This window comes from Lissotriton helveticus, chromosome 9 (genome assembly GCF_964261635.1).
Source record: "Lissotriton helveticus chromosome 9, aLisHel1.1, whole genome shotgun sequence".
Lineage (NCBI taxonomy): Eukaryota > Metazoa > Chordata > Amphibia > Caudata > Salamandridae > Lissotriton > Lissotriton helveticus.
Window position 1 is genome coordinate 346,310,810 of NC_136070.1, and position 21,494 is coordinate 346,332,303.

General features: G+C 43.1%; 1 protein-coding gene across 1 annotated transcript in view; it reads right to left on the minus strand.

Annotated features, from left to right (window-relative positions):
* Positions 1 to 21,494, minus strand: part of LGMN (legumain) — a 97,037-nt gene that overhangs the window by 54,190 nt on the left and 21,353 nt on the right. The window contains exons 2-3 of the mRNA XM_078660077.1: positions 15,674 to 15,838; positions 3,788 to 3,885 (exon numbers count right to left, since the gene is read on the minus strand). Of these exons, the coding sequence (XP_078516203.1) occupies positions 3,788 to 3,885; positions 15,674 to 15,814 (239 nt within the window). The 5' untranslated portion in view covers positions 15,815 to 15,838. The remainder of the gene's footprint in view (positions 1 to 3,787; positions 3,886 to 15,673; positions 15,839 to 21,494) is intronic.

Consider the following 21,494-nt stretch of genomic DNA (forward strand, 5'->3'; position numbering starts at 1 on the left):
AGAAACAGTGTGAAGATAATCCATTTAACATTTTTAGTGTGACCAAGAGAGCAAGAAGGAGAAGGAACAAGTGGATCGAACAACAACAAAAGAAGTGACAAGGAACTACGAAAGAGAGGGGTAGTCAGAAGTAAAAAAAAAAAAAGAATAAAGTAATAACTCAAAATAGTTGGAGAGGAGAAGGAGAAGGAGATGAGGACAGTCTCATGGTCATACCAGAGGACAGGAGTGGACACAGGGGAATAAGAACACTATGAATAACAGCTGTGACTAATACATTTTTTTAAGGCAGGCGTTCGTAAGGTTGAGGCCATCAATGTGGTGAAAGCCATACAATCGGAAAATGATATTGAATCATGTATTTCACACCCTGTGCAGGTGTGGCAGCTAGAAGCATACTCCCCAAGTCCCTGGAACTAGGTTCTTCTTTGTCTGAGTTGAAAACTTCCTACATTAGACCTCTCCTCAAGAAGAACAACCTCATCCCATCCTCCCAGGAAACTAAGGACCAATATCTAATGGCTCACGCCTAGGTTAAATGTTTTGACAGAGCAGCTTTACTCAGCTTTTCAAGTCTACTGAGGACATTAACTTGATGCCAGACCAACAATGTGTATTCAAAGCAGGGAGAGGCACAGAGTTAGCCCCCGTACCCATGTGGCATGGCCTAAAATTGACAGTGGACAGAAAGTAAGTGTGAGTGACTGCCCAATTGCTTCTGGAGTTATCAGCAGCATTTCATACTGTCCACCAACACACAATACTAACACAAGTTTCCATCATCTCGGAATACTTGAAAATGATCTAAAACAGATTACTGCACTGTAAAGAAAGACAAAGCTTGGTGCATATACCAGCCATTCACTTCTGGCCCAACATTAATGATGATGAATAGGATTTGTAGAGCACACAGATGCTCAGAAGAGTGTACTGGCGCTAGACGTTTAAGGTAACACAACTGGGGCAAAGAGACATGTTTTCAGTCTCTTCTTGAAGATCGGTTTAGAACCCGCAAAACGGAGGTCTAGGGAAAGAATATTCCACGCAGAAGGACCCAGAAAGGAAAAGGAACGACCAGCTGTCCTTGAGCGATAGATCATTGGAACCGGCGCCACAGCCATATTAGATGACCGGAGTTTCCTAGCAGGACGGTAAAAGTGAATTCCGGTGACCAGATATCTTGAGCCTATCTGATGTAAGACTCTATAAGTAAGAACTAGAGTCTTACCCATAATGCGTTTTCTCACAGGGAGCCAATGCAAAGCGGAGAAATGAGGGGAAACCTGGACTCCGATACATTCTCAACTACCTAGAGCCTTTGAATTACTACGTCCAGCAGACCAAAGTACAGGATGTTGGCATAATCCATTCAGGTTTGTGATAAGGGCATGAATTATGGTTTTCTTTGCTGTTGCAGACAAAAGAAACAAAACTTTTTCATCATGCGGAGGAGACCGAAACAGGTCCCTACCACAGACCTAACTTGAGGCAAGAAGGAGAGCTGGTTTTCAAACCTGACCCATAAGTTCCTAACCTCATCTGCTTGAGGGAGTGGAGGGGTGGCTCACACAGGCCAGCAAGACACCCAGTCAGGGTACTTGTTCAAGCCAAAGAAGAGTATTTCGGTCTTATCAGCACGCAACAGCTGGTTATGGTGCATCCATGAGAACACTACAGTCAGGCATAGCTCGATTAAATCCAGGGTGAGATCTTCGCCTTTAGTAAAGGAGAAGAGCAGCTGAGTGTCATCTGTGTATGAGATTATCTTGGCTCCAAAGGATTCAGCCTAATAGGCAAAGGGGTGCTGGGAGGGTTTTAAGATTGATATTAAACAAAATGGGTTGAAGGCCAGAACCTTGTCGGACCCCTAATGTTATGGCCTTGGTTCCTGATGAAAAGGATGAGGTCCAGACCTCTTGACTGCTGTTCCCTAGAAGTGATTCCATCCCACTCACACTCTCACTCCAATCATCTGAAGACGATGAAGAACGAGTGAGGAACCTTGGTTGGTTCACCAATTTCTGCAATAGCTTTGACATTGCCAGGAGCAGAGAAATAGACCAATAAGTGGCCAACACTCTAAGGCCTCAGAAGGTTTCCTCAGTAGGGGAAGAATTGTTGCCCGTTTCTAAGCAGAGGGGGCCACAGCCATGGCTAAGGAGTCATTAAGCAGTTTGTTCACCAATGGGGTAATCATTAAGGCATCCCTCATGGGTTCACCGAATCTTGTCTTATTTAAATTCTAACTAACACCCTTAGTAGACCAATCTTACCTGCTGCAACAATGCAGATGATGCACAAATCAGTCTAAAAATGGATAGCCTAGCCAAGAGGCCTCGTTGCCTTAAATACATGGCTAATGAGTAGCCACTTAAAGCTCAACACAGCAAAGACAGAGAACATGACCTGTGGACAATGGCACAAACACCTGCCTTCCTTCATGTGGCCCGAGGAAATTGATGCCCCTCCAACTACATCAAGAGAGGTGAGAAACCTATGGGTGACCATGGATTCAGACCAATTCCTGATACCACATGTTAAGATGGTTACAGAGTGCCCTCAAAACAATGAAAACACAGCAATTCATCCTCCCAATACTTGCATACCAACAAAAGCTACAATGTGCACTTCGAGTTCAGAAGAGAGGTGAAAACATGGCTGTTCCAAGATAACTATACCATACCATGCACTGGAGAGAACTAGAAACTATAATTCCTCCATCAAGGACAATCCACAGATATGCAACAGCTCGACTAGCATACTTTCCTTACGTTCACACCCACTCTAACGACGTTATATGTCTAGGTAAGCTATGAAGGCCTGCTCTGTGCCTAGCCTGGATATTATACAGTAATGTAAATTTATACATAACCCACTAGCCCTTACTACTACTATAACACTCAGCGGTCAGGCAGACCACTGTAGTTCAAACAGACTGACTAACTATTCCTTTGTACTGCTTGGTTTCTTTGCAATCATATAAAGGACAAATGCTACAGATCATGTTTATCATGACTATATATCGTTCTAACAGCAACAAATCACCCATTATCACTGAACAAGCATAGAATAACTGAGATGTACCACACTCTCACAGCCACATGTGGACTCTAATTTAGTCTACAACTGCAGGTTCCAATTAACCACATACTACAGCCACTTCTTGACTTCTCACAATGACATCATATTAGAGAGGACTGTAAAGAAGTTTATTCCAGCAAAAGATCTGAACATATCACCTCCAATGTATGCCTGCTCAGCACCATAAACAAAAATCTCAGACTAGACAACCCTGGGCGGTCATTATCTTAGTGGACTGTTATCATGAGAAATATCATAGAAGACTGTGATCATAAGAAATACCATAAAGGGATATGCAGTGCTGACCAAAGCTGCCGGCTTATGAAAAACAGACTTGCATCTGTCTCGCAGACTTCTTCACCTATCGCACTACTAAGTACTGTGCCCAGTAACATGTTAAATGCACCTCTGTGGTCCTCATACATGACAGGGAAACACTTCCCACATGGGATCAAAACAAAAACAACACCATTCACACTACAGACAGTACACAGTACATTGTGCTATCCATGGCAGCAAGTGCTTAAGTGCCCCACAAAGGAGTAGTAAGCTCTATGTAAATGTTACAATAAAATACTATGCAATCAAGTTTGTCAGGTACACATATATCCTTAAGAGTTAGACAGCCCATGACACAATGCAGTTCTGACACAGAGAAGGAAAGAGTTGCGTGGAGGTAGGTACCGCATGGTATAATGCTACTTACTCTTCATTGTTTGCTATGTCATCATACATCATCACGATGATCTGCTCATCAGGGACACCATTTCTACGGACAATCTGATAGGCGTGGCATGCATCAGCCTGCAGAATACATGAGTTCATTTGATTAGTACTTTAAAAAACATTCTGTGCTTACCTTTTGCCTCATCAATGAGGTGTACAGGACAAGCACCTATTTAAAATAAAAAGTCATACTAGTAATGCCTTGTTCCTTTACATAGTGCTTTAGGATACTGCTTTGTAGCTTTGTACCACTGTGAGTAGAAGATGTTGCAATAGTATCACGAAGGTCTTTACTTTAACAACCCCTTTTAGATGACATAATAGTACACATAATAAATCAACTCTTAACCATTAGATCTTCTCTTCATTGATAAAACTGGTCACTAGATGTCTACCTTGACTTCTGTCATAGTGAAATCCCTTAACGATGAGGAAAGGGCGATTATATTCCAAAAGTACTACAAGATCATGCGCACGATAGGAATGATCTATATAAAGGTGAAAAAGTAACATGGGAATGAGCGGCCAATGGGCACAAACTATAAGCCAGTGTGAAGAGGAGTAGATAACACAAGGAGTGTTGAGGGAACAGTACAAGGAATTTGGACAGAACTAGGTGACCCTGGGCTGTGGCTAGCACTGGATCAAGCAAGGGCTGTAAAGAGAACTGAACAGCTCAGCGGATGTGGACAGAGCTAGATATCAAGCAGGCTTTTTCCACAACTTGGATTTCAGCAGAAAAGACAGGATGAGAACAAAATCAGGAAGGGGCCAGCAATCTCAATGTAGAGTGGCCAGGATGTAGTTGTTTACTGAGTCATCGAAATTATTTCTCATCTGCAGTAATATCTCTGCCTCTGCACAGCTTCCCATATGCATCAGTACAGCCCAACCCTGCTCCGATAAGATCTGACGGCCACACCTCTTTAAGAGAGCAGTATCCTACAACGCAACAACAGTCCACTTCTACACTCAAATCCTAGGGACCCCTGCAATCATTTGCAAACTGTATCTTTGTCTTTGACCCTGTACAGCCTTCTGTTGCCGTTCAGCTTGAGTCGCTATTTAGAAATGCGACATACATAATACATAGGGGCTATGAACTCCGGTTTCTCCTACTTCATATTCCCTGTGCTCCAGATTGTGTTAGATGTGGTCTGTCCTTCTCTCAATAGCATATTGATGTTTATTTACCTGGCAGCAATAATATTGTGATCATAAACATTTTACAAAACAATGGTGCTGCAATGGCATCAAAGATAGTTTTGTTAACATAGTTTACCAAAATAACTGTTTAGGTTTCGTTTAATTGTGCCATTGTATGAATACGGCCGGTGAAGATTACCGTCTTTGTAGTGCAATCCACCATCTGTAGCTCAAGGAACATAAAGGCACGTAATGCACATTTGTACATCACAGAGGTTTAGTTGAATACTGTATTTCCTTTGTCAACATGGCCCATTCTATGCATAGTGCCACAGGGCGCAACAGGAGTCTGCGCCCACTTTGTGCGTCCGGGGCATTACTGTATTATAGATGGGGTCGTAGACGCTCGATAGGCCCCTTCTGTAATACTGATAGCGCTGGTGCACAGATACTGCAAGTGCTCTCTAGAGAGGGAATTCCCTCATTTGGATGGGAGTGTGGCCCCACAAAATAAAGGACTCACTTTGCCTCCATGCCTGTGCCTTATTACAAATGCAAAGCGATACAAAAGGGGATGATGGACGGAGTGTTTGAACAAATCAAACACTCACCCCCAGTCAACTGATCTGGGTTTAATCCATCATCATTCTTTAGTTCACTCAGCCACCCCAGTTCAGACATGGCTATATGCAAATCAGTCTGACCCTGTGCCTTATGGGAACAGTACAGCCCGAACTGCCAAGCCATGTCTTCCCTGGACCGGAAACAAGCATCCTGGGACCGGTTTCGGATTCATAATCCTCATCAGCCAGGCTATCTTGAATCCAGTGGCCAAGTGAACAAGGGACTCACGTCTGAGCATACCCTGGCACACTTAGGGCGAACAAAGCGATACAAAAGGGGATGATGTAATGCCAGAAACCGGTCCTGGGAAGCTTGATTCCGGTCCGGAGAACGGTGATGGATTAAACCCAGATCAGTTGACTGGGGGTGAGTGTTTGTATTGTCAACGCTCCGTCCATCACCACCTTTGGTTTTTCTTTGTTCGCCCTAAGTTGGCAGGGTATGCTCAGACGTGAGTCCCTTGCTCAATTTGCCACTGGAGTCAAGCAAGCCCGGCTGAAGACGGCTGTAATGCCAGAAACCGGTCCTGGGAAGCTTGATTCCGGTCCAGAGAAGACATGGCTTGGCAGTTCGGGCTGGACTGTTCCCATGAGGCACAGGGTCAGACTGATTTGTATATGGCCATGTCTGAACTGGGGTGGCGGAGTGAGCTAAAGAACGGTGATGGATTAAACCCAGATCAGTTGACTGGGGGTGAGTGTTTGTATTGTCAACGCTCCGTCCATCACCACCTTTGGTTTTTCTTTGTTCGCCCTAAGTTGGCAGGGTATGCTCAGACGTGAGTCCCTTGCTCACTTTGCCACTGGAGTCAAGCAAGCCCGGCTGAAGACGGCTGTAATGCCAGAAACCGGTCCTGGGAAGCTTAATTCCGGTCCAGAGAAGACATGGCTAGGCAGTTCGGGCTGGACTGTTCCCATGAGGCACAGGGTCAGACTGATTTGTATATGGCCATGTCTGAACTGGGGTGGCGGAGTGAGCTAAAGAACGGTGATGGATTAAACCCAGATCAGTTGACTGGGGGTGAGTGTTTGTATTGTCAACGCTCCGTCCATCACCACCTTTGGTTTTTCTTTGTTCGCCCTAAGTTGGCAGGGTATGCTCAGACGTGAGTCCCTTGCTCACTTTGCCACTGGAGTCAAGCAAGCCCGGCTGAAGACGGCTGTATTGCCAGAAACCGGTCCTGGGAAGCTTGATTCTGGTCCAGAGAAGACATGGCTTGGCAGTTCGGGCTGGACTGTTCCCATGAGGCACAGGGTCAGACTGATTTGTATATGGCCATGTCTGAACTGGGGTGGCGGAGTGAGCTAAAGAACGGTGATGGATTAAACCCAGATCAGTCGACTGGGGGTGAGTGTTTGTATTGTCAACGCTCCGTCCATCACCACCTTTGGTTTTTCTTTGTTCGCCCTAAGTTGGCAGGGTATGCTCAGACGTGAGTCCCTTGCTCACTGTGCCACTGGAGTGAAGCAAGCCCGGCTGAAGACGGCTGTAATGCCAGAAACCGGTCCTGGGAAGCTTGATTCCGGTCCAGAGAAGACATGGCTTGGCAGTTCGGCTAAACTGTTCCCATGAGGCACAGGGTCAGACTGATTTGTATATGGCCATGTCTGAACTGGGGTGGCGGAGTGAGCTAAAGAACGGTGATGGATTAAACCCAGATCAGTTGACTGGGGGTGAGTGTTTGTATTGTCAACGCTCCGTCCATCACCACCTTTGGTTTTTCTTTATTACAAATGCAGGCACAGAGACAAACAGGCCCTGAGGAGGAGCACTGACACTGCACCACAAAAAGGTGCCACATTGTTAGGGCGCTTCCTGAGGGCATCCGGTGGAGGGGCCAAGAGTGTCCTATCCGTCACTTACTGCACCCTCTTGCAAGGGGATCTTTGTCTCGTCTTTAAAGTGCAGGCCTGCCGCCTGTACTGTGAAACAGGGAGTGGCTTGTTAAGTAGCCGTGCTGCATTTTAATGAATACGCTGAGCAGCCTTTGAATAGAAGCATTCGCAGTATATGGCCCACATCTTAGCAGAGACAGCTAACCTGATAGCAGTATGCGGAGGTGGGAGCATTCCTGGATAGGTTTTGTAGAGTTTGGGTAGTAAAGTGTAGTACTCTGTCCAGTGGTACTTGTACAAAATGAGATAGGACTACAATGTTATTACATTAGTCCAGTCTACTATATGCTAAATAGTCAGAGAAAATGTTGGTGGTCTTTGATGTTAAGTCTGAGCAGAGTCTGTGTATGTTCAGTATTTGAAAGTGTGCCTCAGTGGCGGTTAATGATGTAGGCTTCTATTTTCATGGATTGACTAAGGAGAAACTAAAGGTTTCTGAATGAAGTTGTGAACTTCAGGGAGTCAGGGGGAAGAGGATAGACTGGGCAAAGGGGACGGATGCTGTGGATAAAGGGGAAGAATAGGACTTCAAAGTAGTTCAGCATGAGTGACATTAGTGCCATCCAGTGTCAAGTTGCACTAAAGCAGTCCAGGATGCGTGACTGGAGGTGAGGTGTAAAGTTTGGAATTGAGCACATTTGGGTACCATCTACACAGAGGCGATATGGAAAGCAGAATTAAATGATGTCACAGGCTGAGTTAATGCAGGGTGAGAAAGAGGGAAAAGGACTAAGCTTTGGGGCTTGCCCCTCGGGTTTGAGAGAGGTATGATATGGCATGGAATGAGTGTTTGTATAGCACTTATTATCCAATAAGAGGCACTGAAGCATGTACCAGATGGGTAGAAACCTACTCTGAGACAACCTGGTTCTTAGATCAACCATGCATCAAGTTAAATTGTCAAGCTGTTTCGTGCAATTGCAAGACGTCTCAGGCAATTCTGTTATGCATTTCCTTACACATGGACATGATTACATTTTAATTGGGTTATAATGGATTCTTCACACCATTGGGGGTGGGGTCGTTATGAATACAAAGACTACATAGGGATGCTGTTCATTGATATGTTTATGTCTATAAGTCCCAAGTGACTAAGAATGGCCAAGAGGTGATTGGCCAGTGAGGACTAGTGAGTCTACACAGGAGGGTGGAGATAATCCGACAGTTTTTAAGGAGCTGTCAGAAAGTGTCACTCTCCAACATGGCTCTTGTTCCTATCTTTGCTGAAGAGTACATTAGTAAGAACGACTTAATTCAACTCCTTTGTGGTTGCTATGGACTACCTTCATTTTAAAAGTAACTTCATTGCTTCTTGAAGCTTCTAGTATTTAGCAGCGGTTTCTGTTCGCTCCCGTTTTGGATTCTTGTTATCCTGTTTATGCTTTGTTTAGCTCACAAACTGATTGCATTTTGCTAGTTTTGCAGAGAATAATTTCTTTCTTAGCCAAAGCTTTTGGTGTCATCGTTGTTCTTTATATGTGGCTTGAGATGCTCGGGACTTTAGAAAACCTTTATGTCAAATAGTTAAAGCAGTGGTAGAAGGTACCAAAATGTTTTGATAACAAAAAGACAGTCATTACTTCAAGTATCAGAAAAAATTAAGCATCCAAGGTTGGCTGCAAGCATCACAATGTAATAACACCTTCACATTGAAACACTCCTCGCGAAATGCACCAAAGAAATCTAATGTTTGTCGAGCACATGCCACATGACACGCCGCTTTCTAAAGGGATCTTATACAGAACTTAATCAGACCTTAAATAAACTGCACTCATTGCCTCTATCTGGGGATGGTTAAATGTTTCTCACAATGTAATACCTGTGTCTCTACTATACTGTTTTATTGTTAAACCTGCTAACATTGTAATGGGTTTGTTTTTCTTGTACTTTTCACTACTGCACCCTGCTGTCAAGTGTTACGTCACCCTTAGCTCAGGGTCTCATTCGCACTATACAAGTACTAAAATAATTATATGAAAATAAATTCCAACCAAGGAGAAAACTCAGCAGCCATCCCTGGATTCTCTAGCACAACAAAAACAAGCTTAACTTGCTGCACAGTTGCAACAACACAGGATTACTGACAATTAATCCAAGAAACATCCATCTGTGGAGGAAGAGGACTATCTGACTGTTAACAGTGGCAAATGCTCAGTCCTCTTCGTGGACCAGTCCCTTAATCTATGAAAATGGCCTGGCATTGGAAATAACCTGGCATTAGTATTAGGTGAGCCATAAAAAAACAAGATCATTCCAAAAAGGCACTTTGCTCCTTGGCATCCAGGCACTGACATAAGCAGATCGTGCTCACTGATCCTCCAGTTGCAGCTGGTTTGTAGCAGCTGTTACAGCGAAATTCCCGCCTATTTAAATCAGTGACTTATAAACAGGAGTCTCTTTCAGATTAAAAAAAAAATCTGAAAAAGTTTGTCTATGGGTAAACATTGATATGTCTTATGTTGCACGTGTTGTTGCTTACTCTCCTCAGTCAAAATGTGTGCATTTTAACTCATTTGCCTGTCCTGCTTTTCTCAGGCAACAGGATTTTTTCAGATCCAGCTCTCTTCAGCTTGTCCACTCTCCCCTGGCTGCTGCAAGATCATCAGTGTTCTGACCTAGATCTCAGGAGGGCCAGTACGCACTCCATGTTTAAGGAGTAAACCTTTTCAGAGGCTTGAAAAAGACATTTTAATTAGACATTTTAATTGAAGGCATACTGGTTACTCCTTACGAGAGTCTCTAGCAAGGCTAAGCAGATCAATGTCCACCTACCACCTTGAAGGTTTTTTTTAAGACTGTAGACCTAAGACACAGTGGCAGAGATGAAGAACTCCGAGCTTCAGAAGTGACTGTAACCTGGGATGTATGAGAACTAGTCTCTAGGTGTTGCCAGTTTTACACTACATGTTGACTTCCTGAAGCTACTGGACTGACGTCATTCCCCATCTGCTAATTGGTGGACTAGCTGCAAGGGTCTGTCAGCTCCCTTCAACCACACAGCAAATTTGCATAAATACTATAACTCCAGCACCTGTGTCTGCACCAAATTGTTTCTCAACCAATATCCTATTCTGGACAGCCAATAGGTCTTGCTGCTGCAACCAAGAACCTACTCCCAGAGGGCTGTAGCTATTGCTATATTTCAGCCGGTCACTTGTCACTGTAACAATAGAGACACGGACGTCACACTTAATCTGCCATCTCCTAGCTGCAAGAGGGGAGAATTCCACTGATCTGTTCTTACTCTGAGCCATGACAAATCGTACTCTTTGGTTTTCTCAAATAGTATTTTGAAATCAATTCACTCTGTATGAATGAATTTGTTGGTGGACTGAGTTAAGACACCTTTCCTTGACTCTGTTCTATTTTTACATGAGGTTTCCCCTCTGATTTCCTCCATCTGGCCTCTTGACACACCAAGGAAGATGAAGGGGTTGACAGTAGTGACCAGGGTTCATGGCTGTGCTTAATTTAAAAAAACATATAATGGAGCACGCCGGTTGGCCACTTATGTCCTCCATGTGTTCTTTGGTAAATGCTTCTTCATAGTAACTCAGGGGATGGCACACAATCACTGGTGCAGACAACATGGACATGAAAGATTACTTGCTGGGCAGGTGGAAGCCAATAATATGCACTTGGTGTCAGGGTAACAGAATAAAGGTGTTTAAAAACGACAGTTAGTGGTAGAAAAGAGCTCAAATTCCCAACCCCTGTCAGGTCATTCAGTAACTTGAACCCCCTAACTAGTCACTTTAAAGAAGGGAAAATGAAAACAGTATAGACAATGTAATGCTACTCTAACTTAGTAACTCTCAAAACAAGAAAATATATTTTCAATTTGCCAAACACCCCTTTGTGCTCCCTCCGGGTACTCTATTAGCGTCAAACACTGACCTGCTACTATGAGTCACCTTGTAATACTGCCTACGTCATTCAATTGCTCTCAAGTGGCTAACGTGTATGGCCACATTAGTCACTTGGTGCCAATGCAGCAAAGGTGTTTGTCTGTTCCCTTCCTAGAGGAATTGTTGAAGTGGTTTTAATGCAAGTAAAAGACAAATGCTATGGAAAAAATATAAGTGATTTCAGCCAATCAGAACATTTTTAACTTGCTTAACAATTTGGATAACAGCTTTCACTCAGACAGTATTCACAAACGTTTTACCATGTAGCGGCAGCTCAGATCATGCAGAGCTCTGTCGCCACTGCCATGACTCTCCTCCACACTTCCATGTAAGATCACATTGGGGCAAGGGAGGAACAAGATGGTCCAGCATGTATTAATTGTCATACAGTTCCCACCGCTGTACAGGAATTCTCTATTGCAACAATATTCACTTAGAGTATAGGGTGGCTTGTGATTGTGTGATTCTGATGTATAATTTGGAAAAATTATAGTTATGCTTCTCCAGGTTCTTCCACAATTAGCGACAACATCTGCATTTCCAGCCACAGAGTCAACTTTAAGCATAAAATTTAAAGTGCCATCTTTAAATGCAATGCCTCAGAAAGTGGCACTGAAGCAGACATATTACAGTAGATATTTAATGAAAGGACAATAGTGAAAATCCTCATGGTTGTAAGGAGACCACGAATAAACCTAGTGTACTACACAGGAGCCTGTAATTCCTGTATAAAGGTACATCTCTAATTTCCTAAGTGCAGTCACGTTGTGACGTCTCCTTTAATATAAGGGACAAAGTACCCCCTGCTGCACTTTATAAGAAAATTGCAAGTCACCGAGGAGTTCCATAACCATATAGAGGAACGACGCCGAAGGTCGAGTTCCTTTAAAAAGTTATGAAACTCCATTGTGACTTGCAATATCTGTATCATATATGCAAGGGGGTACTTTGTCCCATGTAATAATACATGGTCATTCCACCATTCCCACAATCCACTTAGAACCTTAGTGCGTAGTTCTTTCATACAAAAGAGTGAGCATGTTTGCAAACATGAGAAATAAAAAAAACCTCTAATGCAAAATTAAACTATCAAAAACCTGTTTGATATTTGTGAAAATAGATGTTAGAAACAGTTCAATACAATCAGTTAAACAAAAAAAAAACCTGCAGTAGCTCGGAATGTGTAGAAACATGCAGAAAGATTCTAGATTTTCTCTATCTAAGGAGTGCAAAAAATAAACATATTCTCTGCGCTTGTCATTGTAAGCTTTTAAAATAGAGCAAAGAAAGAAAAGCAATGTTTGTTTTTGTTTTTGTTGCCTTAAACAGCCGTTTCAAATATGCGCATTGGCCTGGCTTTCACCACGGTTGCTGGCTCTGGCAGCAGGCACTGTAATGTCAGAACTCAACGGTAATAACTTATAACAGTCCGAAGTCTTTTCTTTGTAATCAGCGACTTAGTGTGTCACTTGTTGCCAATCATAAAGAAATTAGAGATATGTATTTATAGAGAGATTGCAGAATCCCATTTATTACAAGAAATGAATGTAGCTGCCCAACTGTGATAAATGATTATGGTTAATTGTGACATAAAAATGCTGGCTCGTCTTCAATCTCTCTTCCTCCCCTGATTCTATTCTCAAGCTCCAAAAAACACTAATCTTCATCTATGACTGGATGAACCACAATCGTTTAAAACTTAATCCGGACAAGACGGAGTTAGTTCTTACTGGTGGCTCTTCTAGCCCTTGGACTCCTGCCTTTTGGCCCTCTGCCCTCGGTCCCTCTCCCCTGCCCTCCGTCTCTGTGAAGACCCTGGGCATTAAAATCAGCCAAGACCTCACCATGCGTCCCCAGATTAGCACTGTTGTTTCCACCTGCTTTTTGGCTCTCAGGATTATACGTAAGATTTCCCGTTTCTTTTCTACCGAAGCTCTTAAACTTATCATTCTGGCCATGATTACATCTCGGCTCGATTATGGCAATGGCCTGTATGTAGGTATTCCTGCGTACGAACTTCAGCGCCTACAATCAATCCAAAACAAAGCAGCGCGCCTTATCTATAGGCTTCCGAAATTCCACCGCATCACCCCTCTGCTGAAGTCTCTTCACTGGCTGCCCATCTCACAACAATTTTTATTTAAGATGAGCTGCCTGATCTTCATGGCTTTGGCCAGCACTGCCCCAGTCTTCATCAATTCAAAGATCTGTCTTTACGTTCCCAGCAGAAGCCTCCGTTCCTCTACTCAGGTTCTACTGAACGTTCCTCGCTTTCGGAGGAACAAATTTGGTGGCATGAGGTTCTCCACCCTTGCCCCCCGCTTTTGGAATGCTCTTCCCTTCGCCATCAGGTCCATCTCTGTCTATCTGGATTTTCGTAAAACTCTAAAAACTCATCTTTTTTTTTCCAAGCTTACCCATTGCAGTAATCCTCTGGCGTCCCCTCAGTGCTGTCAACCCTTAGCGCCAAGAAACCGCCTGGTGTTAGAGCGCTCTATAAAACCTTTTAACTTCAACTTCAAAGAGAAGGAAGGTCACAAACCATAATTAAAGCTGTAGTTTAAACAACAGAAACGAGAGCTCACTTTTTATTCTTCTGATCTGTTTCTCTGAAATAAACAAGAAGTAAAAATGGGACATTTATGGCAAGATGTTACTTTTTGCAAGCTATAAGGCACTATAGAAACGATCGATCTCTGCATTTTTCTATATATTCTGAGCTACAGCATTTTTTTATTTTTAACCGGGATGACATTTTGAACTCAGAAAAGGTAGAAGGGAGGATTGCTTGCATTAAGACTAAACATTGGCAAGCTTGTGTGGTAGCATCCCAACCCACTATTCTTTTTGCCATTCATGCCACCTTAGTTCAGCCAAGTACATGTCCTGACATGGGTCCTGTGCTCACTGTTCCACTGGAACTACGCTACATCAGACTGAAAGATCCCAAATTACCATGCAATCGGTTTTGGCTTATTCGTGTTCCATTACAGGGAGGACCTGGCCTCGCAGTTCGGGCTCAACTTTTCCTATTGGAGCAGAGTCAAGACTGATTTGTACATGGCTGGGTCCAAACTGAGGTTGCATGGTGGGCAAAAGAATGATGGGTTGGAAATCTACCCCGAGCGATTGCCAGTGCTATGACTTAAGGGAAGCCCTCCCCTCATCACCTTTTACGTGTTTAACCTTGAACTGATTCCGATTTCTTTTGGCAACAAATTACTAACTGGTTTTTTTATGTCTTTCTTTTTGCAATACCGATTCCACTTTTATTTTTCATATATCTGCACCCATACTATCTCTTTGAAATGAAAGAGTAAGACAACAAGAATTTAAGAGGTTTGTGGGAAGGGAGAAGATGCGATATTCATAATAAGGAATAAAATACCCTCTGCCATACATTGATAAGATGTGGCATGTTATCTATGAGTTCCATTATCTTCCTCATAAAGGAACTCGGCCTTTGTTAAAAGGTCTCTATAACTCCTCTGTTGCTTGCAATAGCCTAATAATGTACTGTAGGTGGTACTTTATCCCCTACATAACAATGGGAGGCCACAATCCCAGTATAAAAGCACATAACTAATTTCCTTATTACAGTCAACTTGAGAGGACTCTAGTCACTTGTAATAACAAAATTATGTAGCTGCACAGCTGCAAGATGGGATGTCATAATACCTATTGCCAAAGTCAGCAGCAAAGGTAAAGGGAATGTCACTCAGCACCGTAACAGCCATAATTTAGACAAAGCAAGGAAAACTGGCATTTGATTAATTGGAAAGGTTTTCATAAAAGAGACAGCAATGAACAGAAAGGAGATATTTATGAAACAAAAATTATGTTTGCATACTATCCATACTTAAGTTTGTTACAGGAAAAACAGAATATCTGCATTTATCTACACATTGTGAGCAATGCCATTTTTTAAACCTGACTTGCATTTAAAGGATCCAATTTTTTCCAACAAATTACTGCTCTTGGGTGTGTTTATTTTCGCACTATATTCCGCTTTTTTCCTTCATGCTTGCTATCTCTCTGATATGAAACAACAATACACCAAGGATTTGGGTGGTTGGGGTGTAGGGTGCAGGGAGATTGTGCGACCATGCGTTTTAACAAATAAAATCCACTCTGCCGTACATTTTAAGAATATTGCAAGTCACTCCGGAGTTCCATGGCCTTATAAAGAAGCTCTGCCTTGGTCTTCCTTCCGGTGTATGATCACAGAGTTCTGTGGTGACCAGCAATATCCTTATAAGGTACAGCAGAGGGTACCTACTCATATAGACATACCTGGTGCCTGTAGTTGTACCACCCATTGGATCCGGCCACAATCACCACCCAGTGTTTGCCACCATCCTCGTTTTCTTCCAGTGGTAAAGCACCAATGCCAAGACCCAGGCACAGCAACAGGAGGGCCACCGGCATCTTCATCGCTGGGCTCGACTTCAACAGTGGCTGGAAGGAATGAGATAAGGAGACGGCTGTGATGACTCAACAAATACTGGTGTATGTAAGGAAATGAACATAGTTAAGCACAACGCCACAAGCTGAAGGAAAGGGCACAATTCAGAGGCTGTGACATGCAGTTAAATGTCAAAGTGTGGTTTTGTCCTTCCCCGCTCCCCTGTCCACTCATGGCACATGGATAGCAGGCGGGGGTTTTAGGCACCAGGTTACGGAGCACATTTGCAGCGAACAATCACAATAGGAGACAATGTATTGGTTAATATCTGATATAGTAAAATACTTAGCATGGTTTACAATGGAGATTGTCGCTAGGATCACAGTCCTGTCGTAAAATACCAAACCCACAAACTCATTTGTCGGCCTTGAAAGGATGAGTGGATGCGTCAAAGTCCACACTGATTACTCAATTGGTAGGCCTCGAGATAGAGAGCGAGCAATTGCCTGTGTGTGAGATGCAATCTCCTTTGTGAGAGATGCATGGGGAGGGGTACTGATGACCCTTTTCAAAGTATCATGGCACACTTTCCCAAAAACACGGAAAATTAAAAAAAATATAAGGTGGGGAACAGGGGCGTGAAACAACACTACATTAAATATGGGGAAATCCTGTGTACTTTAAGGCTATTCCAAGTCACCTACTGCAGTAGGGTACAGTGACGTTAGAAGTGACGTAATTTTCTTATTAAAAGTGCAATTGCATCCCCCCCGTGCATAATATTGAATTGAGCCCGGAGTTAAGGAAAGCAGAGTCAAGGGGCTTGAAATTCGTTTTTTGAGAATATGCAGAAGGCAGGTTTCTCCATGGGGTTGTGACGGTTTGTTGAGATACATAAAGTCTGTATGGGGAAAATCTAGTGCTCGCTTCTTTTCCGGGTTATGGATATGGCGAAAAAGTATGGGGGGCGGTTTGGGGAGATTATAAGAGAAGAAGGGGAATCGCGCAAACAAGAGGGGAAAAGGAACGAGGAAAGGAGAGAGGAAGATAGAAAACGTTTAAGAGGAAAGAGAAATTGTCATTCGGGAGGGGGGTGGGGAGGAGAACGATAACAATCGAAGGTGGTGAGTGAGAGGGGTAAAATAGAGGGAATTTGAAAAGAATGCAGACCAGTAATAAATGAAAATGCCGGGTGGCCACAAACAGACCTGTAGCGTACAAGGGATACGGACGGTCTGACAATCCTGGATTAAACACCGTTTATATAGAGCTCAACCCCGTGCACGGGGTGAGTCACACATCACAAGGCAGGGGCAGCTACAAGCGGGGAGGAGCCTTCGAGGTTTCCACTCTGCCGCACGAAATTCCCAAGCTATGTGCCTGTTCAGCCCCAGTTCTCCATGGGCGTTTACTACAAGGCACGCGCTTGCAGGGAGGAAGTGTCTGTAAGACGTTCATATAACACGCGCTAAAATAAACAGCTTCGCTGTTCAAATTCCAATCACTCAGGAAAATTAAAAAGTGAGAGTTGAAGGAATTTTTGTATGAAACAAAATAAACGTTCTGAGAACTGAAGAACAATCTACGAAACATCACATATATATTCATGGCACACATCGACAAAGGGAGGTAGTTCAAAAGCCCTCAGTTCTAGTTCAATATTTACGAGGGACAGGAACATTATTAGCATTACCTGCCCCGGGCCATGGTCCCAGTCTCCAGATCATGCCTGGCTTTGTAAGAAGCACAAGGCTTTCAAGGTGACCCTTTTGTTTATCAGTAGCCAATGCAGAGGCGTCAGAGGGCATGATAGGCGCGGTAAACCAAGTAGTAATCTGGCAACGAGATTTTGTAGGAGCTGAATCAAATTTTTGGAAGGACCCGCATATGCAGCATTGTTATGACCCAGCCTGGCTGCTACTACTGCTTGGATAATGGATTACTAGCTAGAGCTGTAGGGAATGAGAGATCACGCACTGAGAAGGGCCAGGAGCAGCTGGTCCCAAGGGCCGCTGAGCCCCCAAAAACCAAAACCTCAGTCTCCTCCTTATTCAACTGCAGATGGTTCTTCCCTATTCAAATGTCAGGTGCCACTAGGCAACGAGAGACCTGCTACTGCAGTTTGCAGCTGACATTGGCAACTACAATGTACCCATTAGGAACACTTGCCACTTTCGTGGGAAAGCGAGGGGCATCTGGAGAGTCGATGCCAGTCGTATGGATCGCTGCATGCTCCTTCCAGCTGTTGCTTTCTGCCCTACATTCCCTCATTTCTAAAAGGCTGATTAAGGAATCAGATAATTGAGTGCATACACTACTGAACGTGCTTGTCAAGTTTTTAGCCTTAGGGGAAAAAAAGCTTGCATAACTAACACACAAGTTGTATTATCTAAGCAGTGATTGATTTGTGCCAGCAGTTACTGGTACTCAGCTATGGCACTCATTTTCGGGGGCTGGGACTTATTTTTTCATCTGACTTTGACCCAGAACAAGATAAAGACAGAAAGAGGAGGAAGAGAGATATAAGAGTGAGAGGACAAAGTAGGAATGAATAAGAACCTGCAAGAGTTAGATAAAGAGACACGAAGTAAGGAGGGTGAAATAGGCATGAGGTAGAACGAAGATTAGGCAGCATTCGTTTTCAGCAAACCCGGCATTCAAGAGCATCGAAGGATGTAAGCTCTGTACTTATTTATTTATCTTTTTAAAATAAATGAAGCAGTGCATACAAGAGCAGAAGTTGTTTTTATAAGTCGCCTTCCCCCTGAGGACTGCCCAGCAACACGAAGGGGCATGTCGGCACACAATGTACGATTGGATTAAGACCCAACTACTCAAGTTATGAAGTCAACTCTTGAAAAACTGCGGATCTCATGAGAACTGGGTATACCTTGCACAGTAATGCCATTGGTGGCCACACACTGATTAAACATGTACTCAGACCATTATTTCCCTTGAATCACAACATTGGAGAATTAACAGTTATTCTTAGTCTTGTTTGATTTCTACTGAACCGTTAAATGATTCATCCTTCCAAGGAGATAACGAGCTTCTATCCACCGATATAAAATAGTTAGATTCTCATCTAGTTTTGATGTTATGCTTCATTTAATTACATGTTGTGCTTTAATATGATGGTTTGAGGGGCCTTCATGGCTCTGTCCCCTTTCAGGTGCTACTCAACTCTGAGAGTTCCCTCTTGAGTAGACAATTTAGACAGCAAGGCATGGCAGCCATGCAATAACCCGATGACACCTACCGATGACATCAGTCAGTTGGCCTTTGACACACACGTGGTTATCACAGAATCCATGCTAGTAAGCAGTAAATCAACTTAAAAAAATTGTAAGCCTATATAAGCATTTTGTTGCTTGCGTTCCAGCGGTTGAAATCCTTCGGAAAACTCTAGATTCAGTACACCCTTTTGTGCACAAAACGGCTCTCTAAAAACATATCAGAAATGACACAAGAACACTCATCTTCTCCGTTCCAACTATCGTGGTTCCCTCTATTTGGGATTACTCAGTCTACTAAAATGTGGAAACTCCACAGATGGAAAGATATCCACTGATTTAAGAAAAAAAAAAAAAGGAGACAACATTTCGCAAATATTTCCCTCCATGGCGAGCCACTTAGTGCCACAATAAAGAAGTCTACACACAATAAAATATGCCCATCACAATGAACATCCTCCATTCTACAGCTTCAATGTTACAGTATTGTGCAAATCAGCACTTTAAAAATCAGTTGCCGATCTCGCATCCACTCACCCTCTCTCAAATTCTGCCTGAACTACTGCAGTGTTTGCTGCTTTTAAGTAAAGGCCTTAGAACGCTCGAGGTACCCGCGCCTACTGAGAAAAAGCTGGAACTGAGTAAATAAAACAGGAAAGCTTATACGTTTATCGATACATTTACCTTTCATTTCTCTTCAGCACGGCTCACAAAAGCTCCACCAGGCCTTCTAATCCTCTTATAGACCGGGACATCCACACTATCCTACCCAAAAGCCTATTATAAATATCTAACTAACCCTTTGAGCTTCAGGACATCTGCAATGCCACAACAGACCATAGACCTTGCCCAGCCCCAAAGTGAAATCACAACATTATTGATAATTGACCGCATGTAATATAAAAACGGAATAAATGTTTGGAAACAGTTATACTGTTGGTCTTGGTCATTTTAAACGGCCCGATTGTAAAGAAATTACTCAAAAATGTAACTGAATACACTGTGTTCTATGTAAACACATTTTTAAGTAAAATGAAATCTGTAGCCATATTTGTTCAATTTGTTGACTTTAGGTTCTCTGTTTCTAACAAGGACACAGTCGGTGATCTTTCTCTTTCTATTTCATATATTTAGCAACAGAAAACAGGCACTGGCAAAGCCAAGGGGTCTGATGTTGGCTGACAACCTTTTGGCTTTGACAATGCTCGTTTTGTCAAAAAAATTATTCCTGGAGTTTTATATGGTGCAAACTTAACAAGAAGGTATCAGAGCGCTTTACATAGCACCTACTGCTTACAGAAAGACATGCTCAATTTTGTTAGGAGTGGGGAGATTGAGTGATTTGCCCAGAATCACAGGATGTTGAGCTTCCCTGCCGAGATTAGAAACGGTTCCCCAGCTTCGAGATCGACCGCTCTAGCCGTTTGGCCACATCCTCTCCCCTGTTGGGTAAGCTGCCAGGCTATAGATAGTTTAAAAAAAAAAAAAAATAGCTAAACACAAAAAAATTTGGGGGTCTCAAAAAGCATGTTGCCATAGCCTCTCGGGCACTTAAGTGAGTTACTTGTGTGGATCTGTTCCTTGTGAAAGGTCAAAATACCGTCACTAACAGATTAATGGATGAAGATGGATGTATAAAAGCCCTTAAGTATAGTATACATATTATTTTAGTAAAAGCGAAAGGAGTTGGCTAACGCCGGACCTTACAATACACAGAACAAGAACAATTCTGTGAACTGTGGCCTTGGTGGCCAATTTAAAAACAGATCTGTTCTTCAAGAAAGTAAAACACTTCATTTAATTAATTTTAAAAAGTAAATTTGATCCAATTAAGCATATTTAAACAATCAAGTAGTAGGTCTGTTTTGCATTTTAAAGTAGTGGAGGTTTAGCACCACAAGTCAGAAAATACAGCACTGGCATTATTAAGGAAATGGGACACACTGTAGGACAACAGTGCAAGCTTTATACCTTTGCTTTGCCAAAAAAGTGCTTCCATTGCTTTATAGGCATGGTGGAATGGCCACTGGGGTTAACATGATATGGTGATATTCTTAAAGAAATTGATGAACCGACATGTTGATGACAACTATTCCATTTCCTGTAACGGCCATGCACCAATGGCACCGCGAGAGAGCGGTTAGCTTGAGCCAACCTTCAGCCCAAGGTTACCACACATCTGGAGCGGGATAATTGCCAGACAATGACTCATTCACTGCCAGAATGAGTGGTCTAGGAGCGTTTCCTGCTGTTTAAAACCCAGCTACCACACAGTCAGAGCCTACCACTGGGGACATCACCTGCTACTCAACACAGTCAGCTAAGCCCCAAGCTAGTGTTTAACTTCCCTTGCCCACTTGTCCGAAGACCTGGTCTTGGAAGCGGAAATGTAGTTACATGCACCTCAAAGTGTGGAGCTGTCTTACTTTCTCTGAACTTCTGATTCAAACTGTAAAACGGTATAGGGACGAGGGAC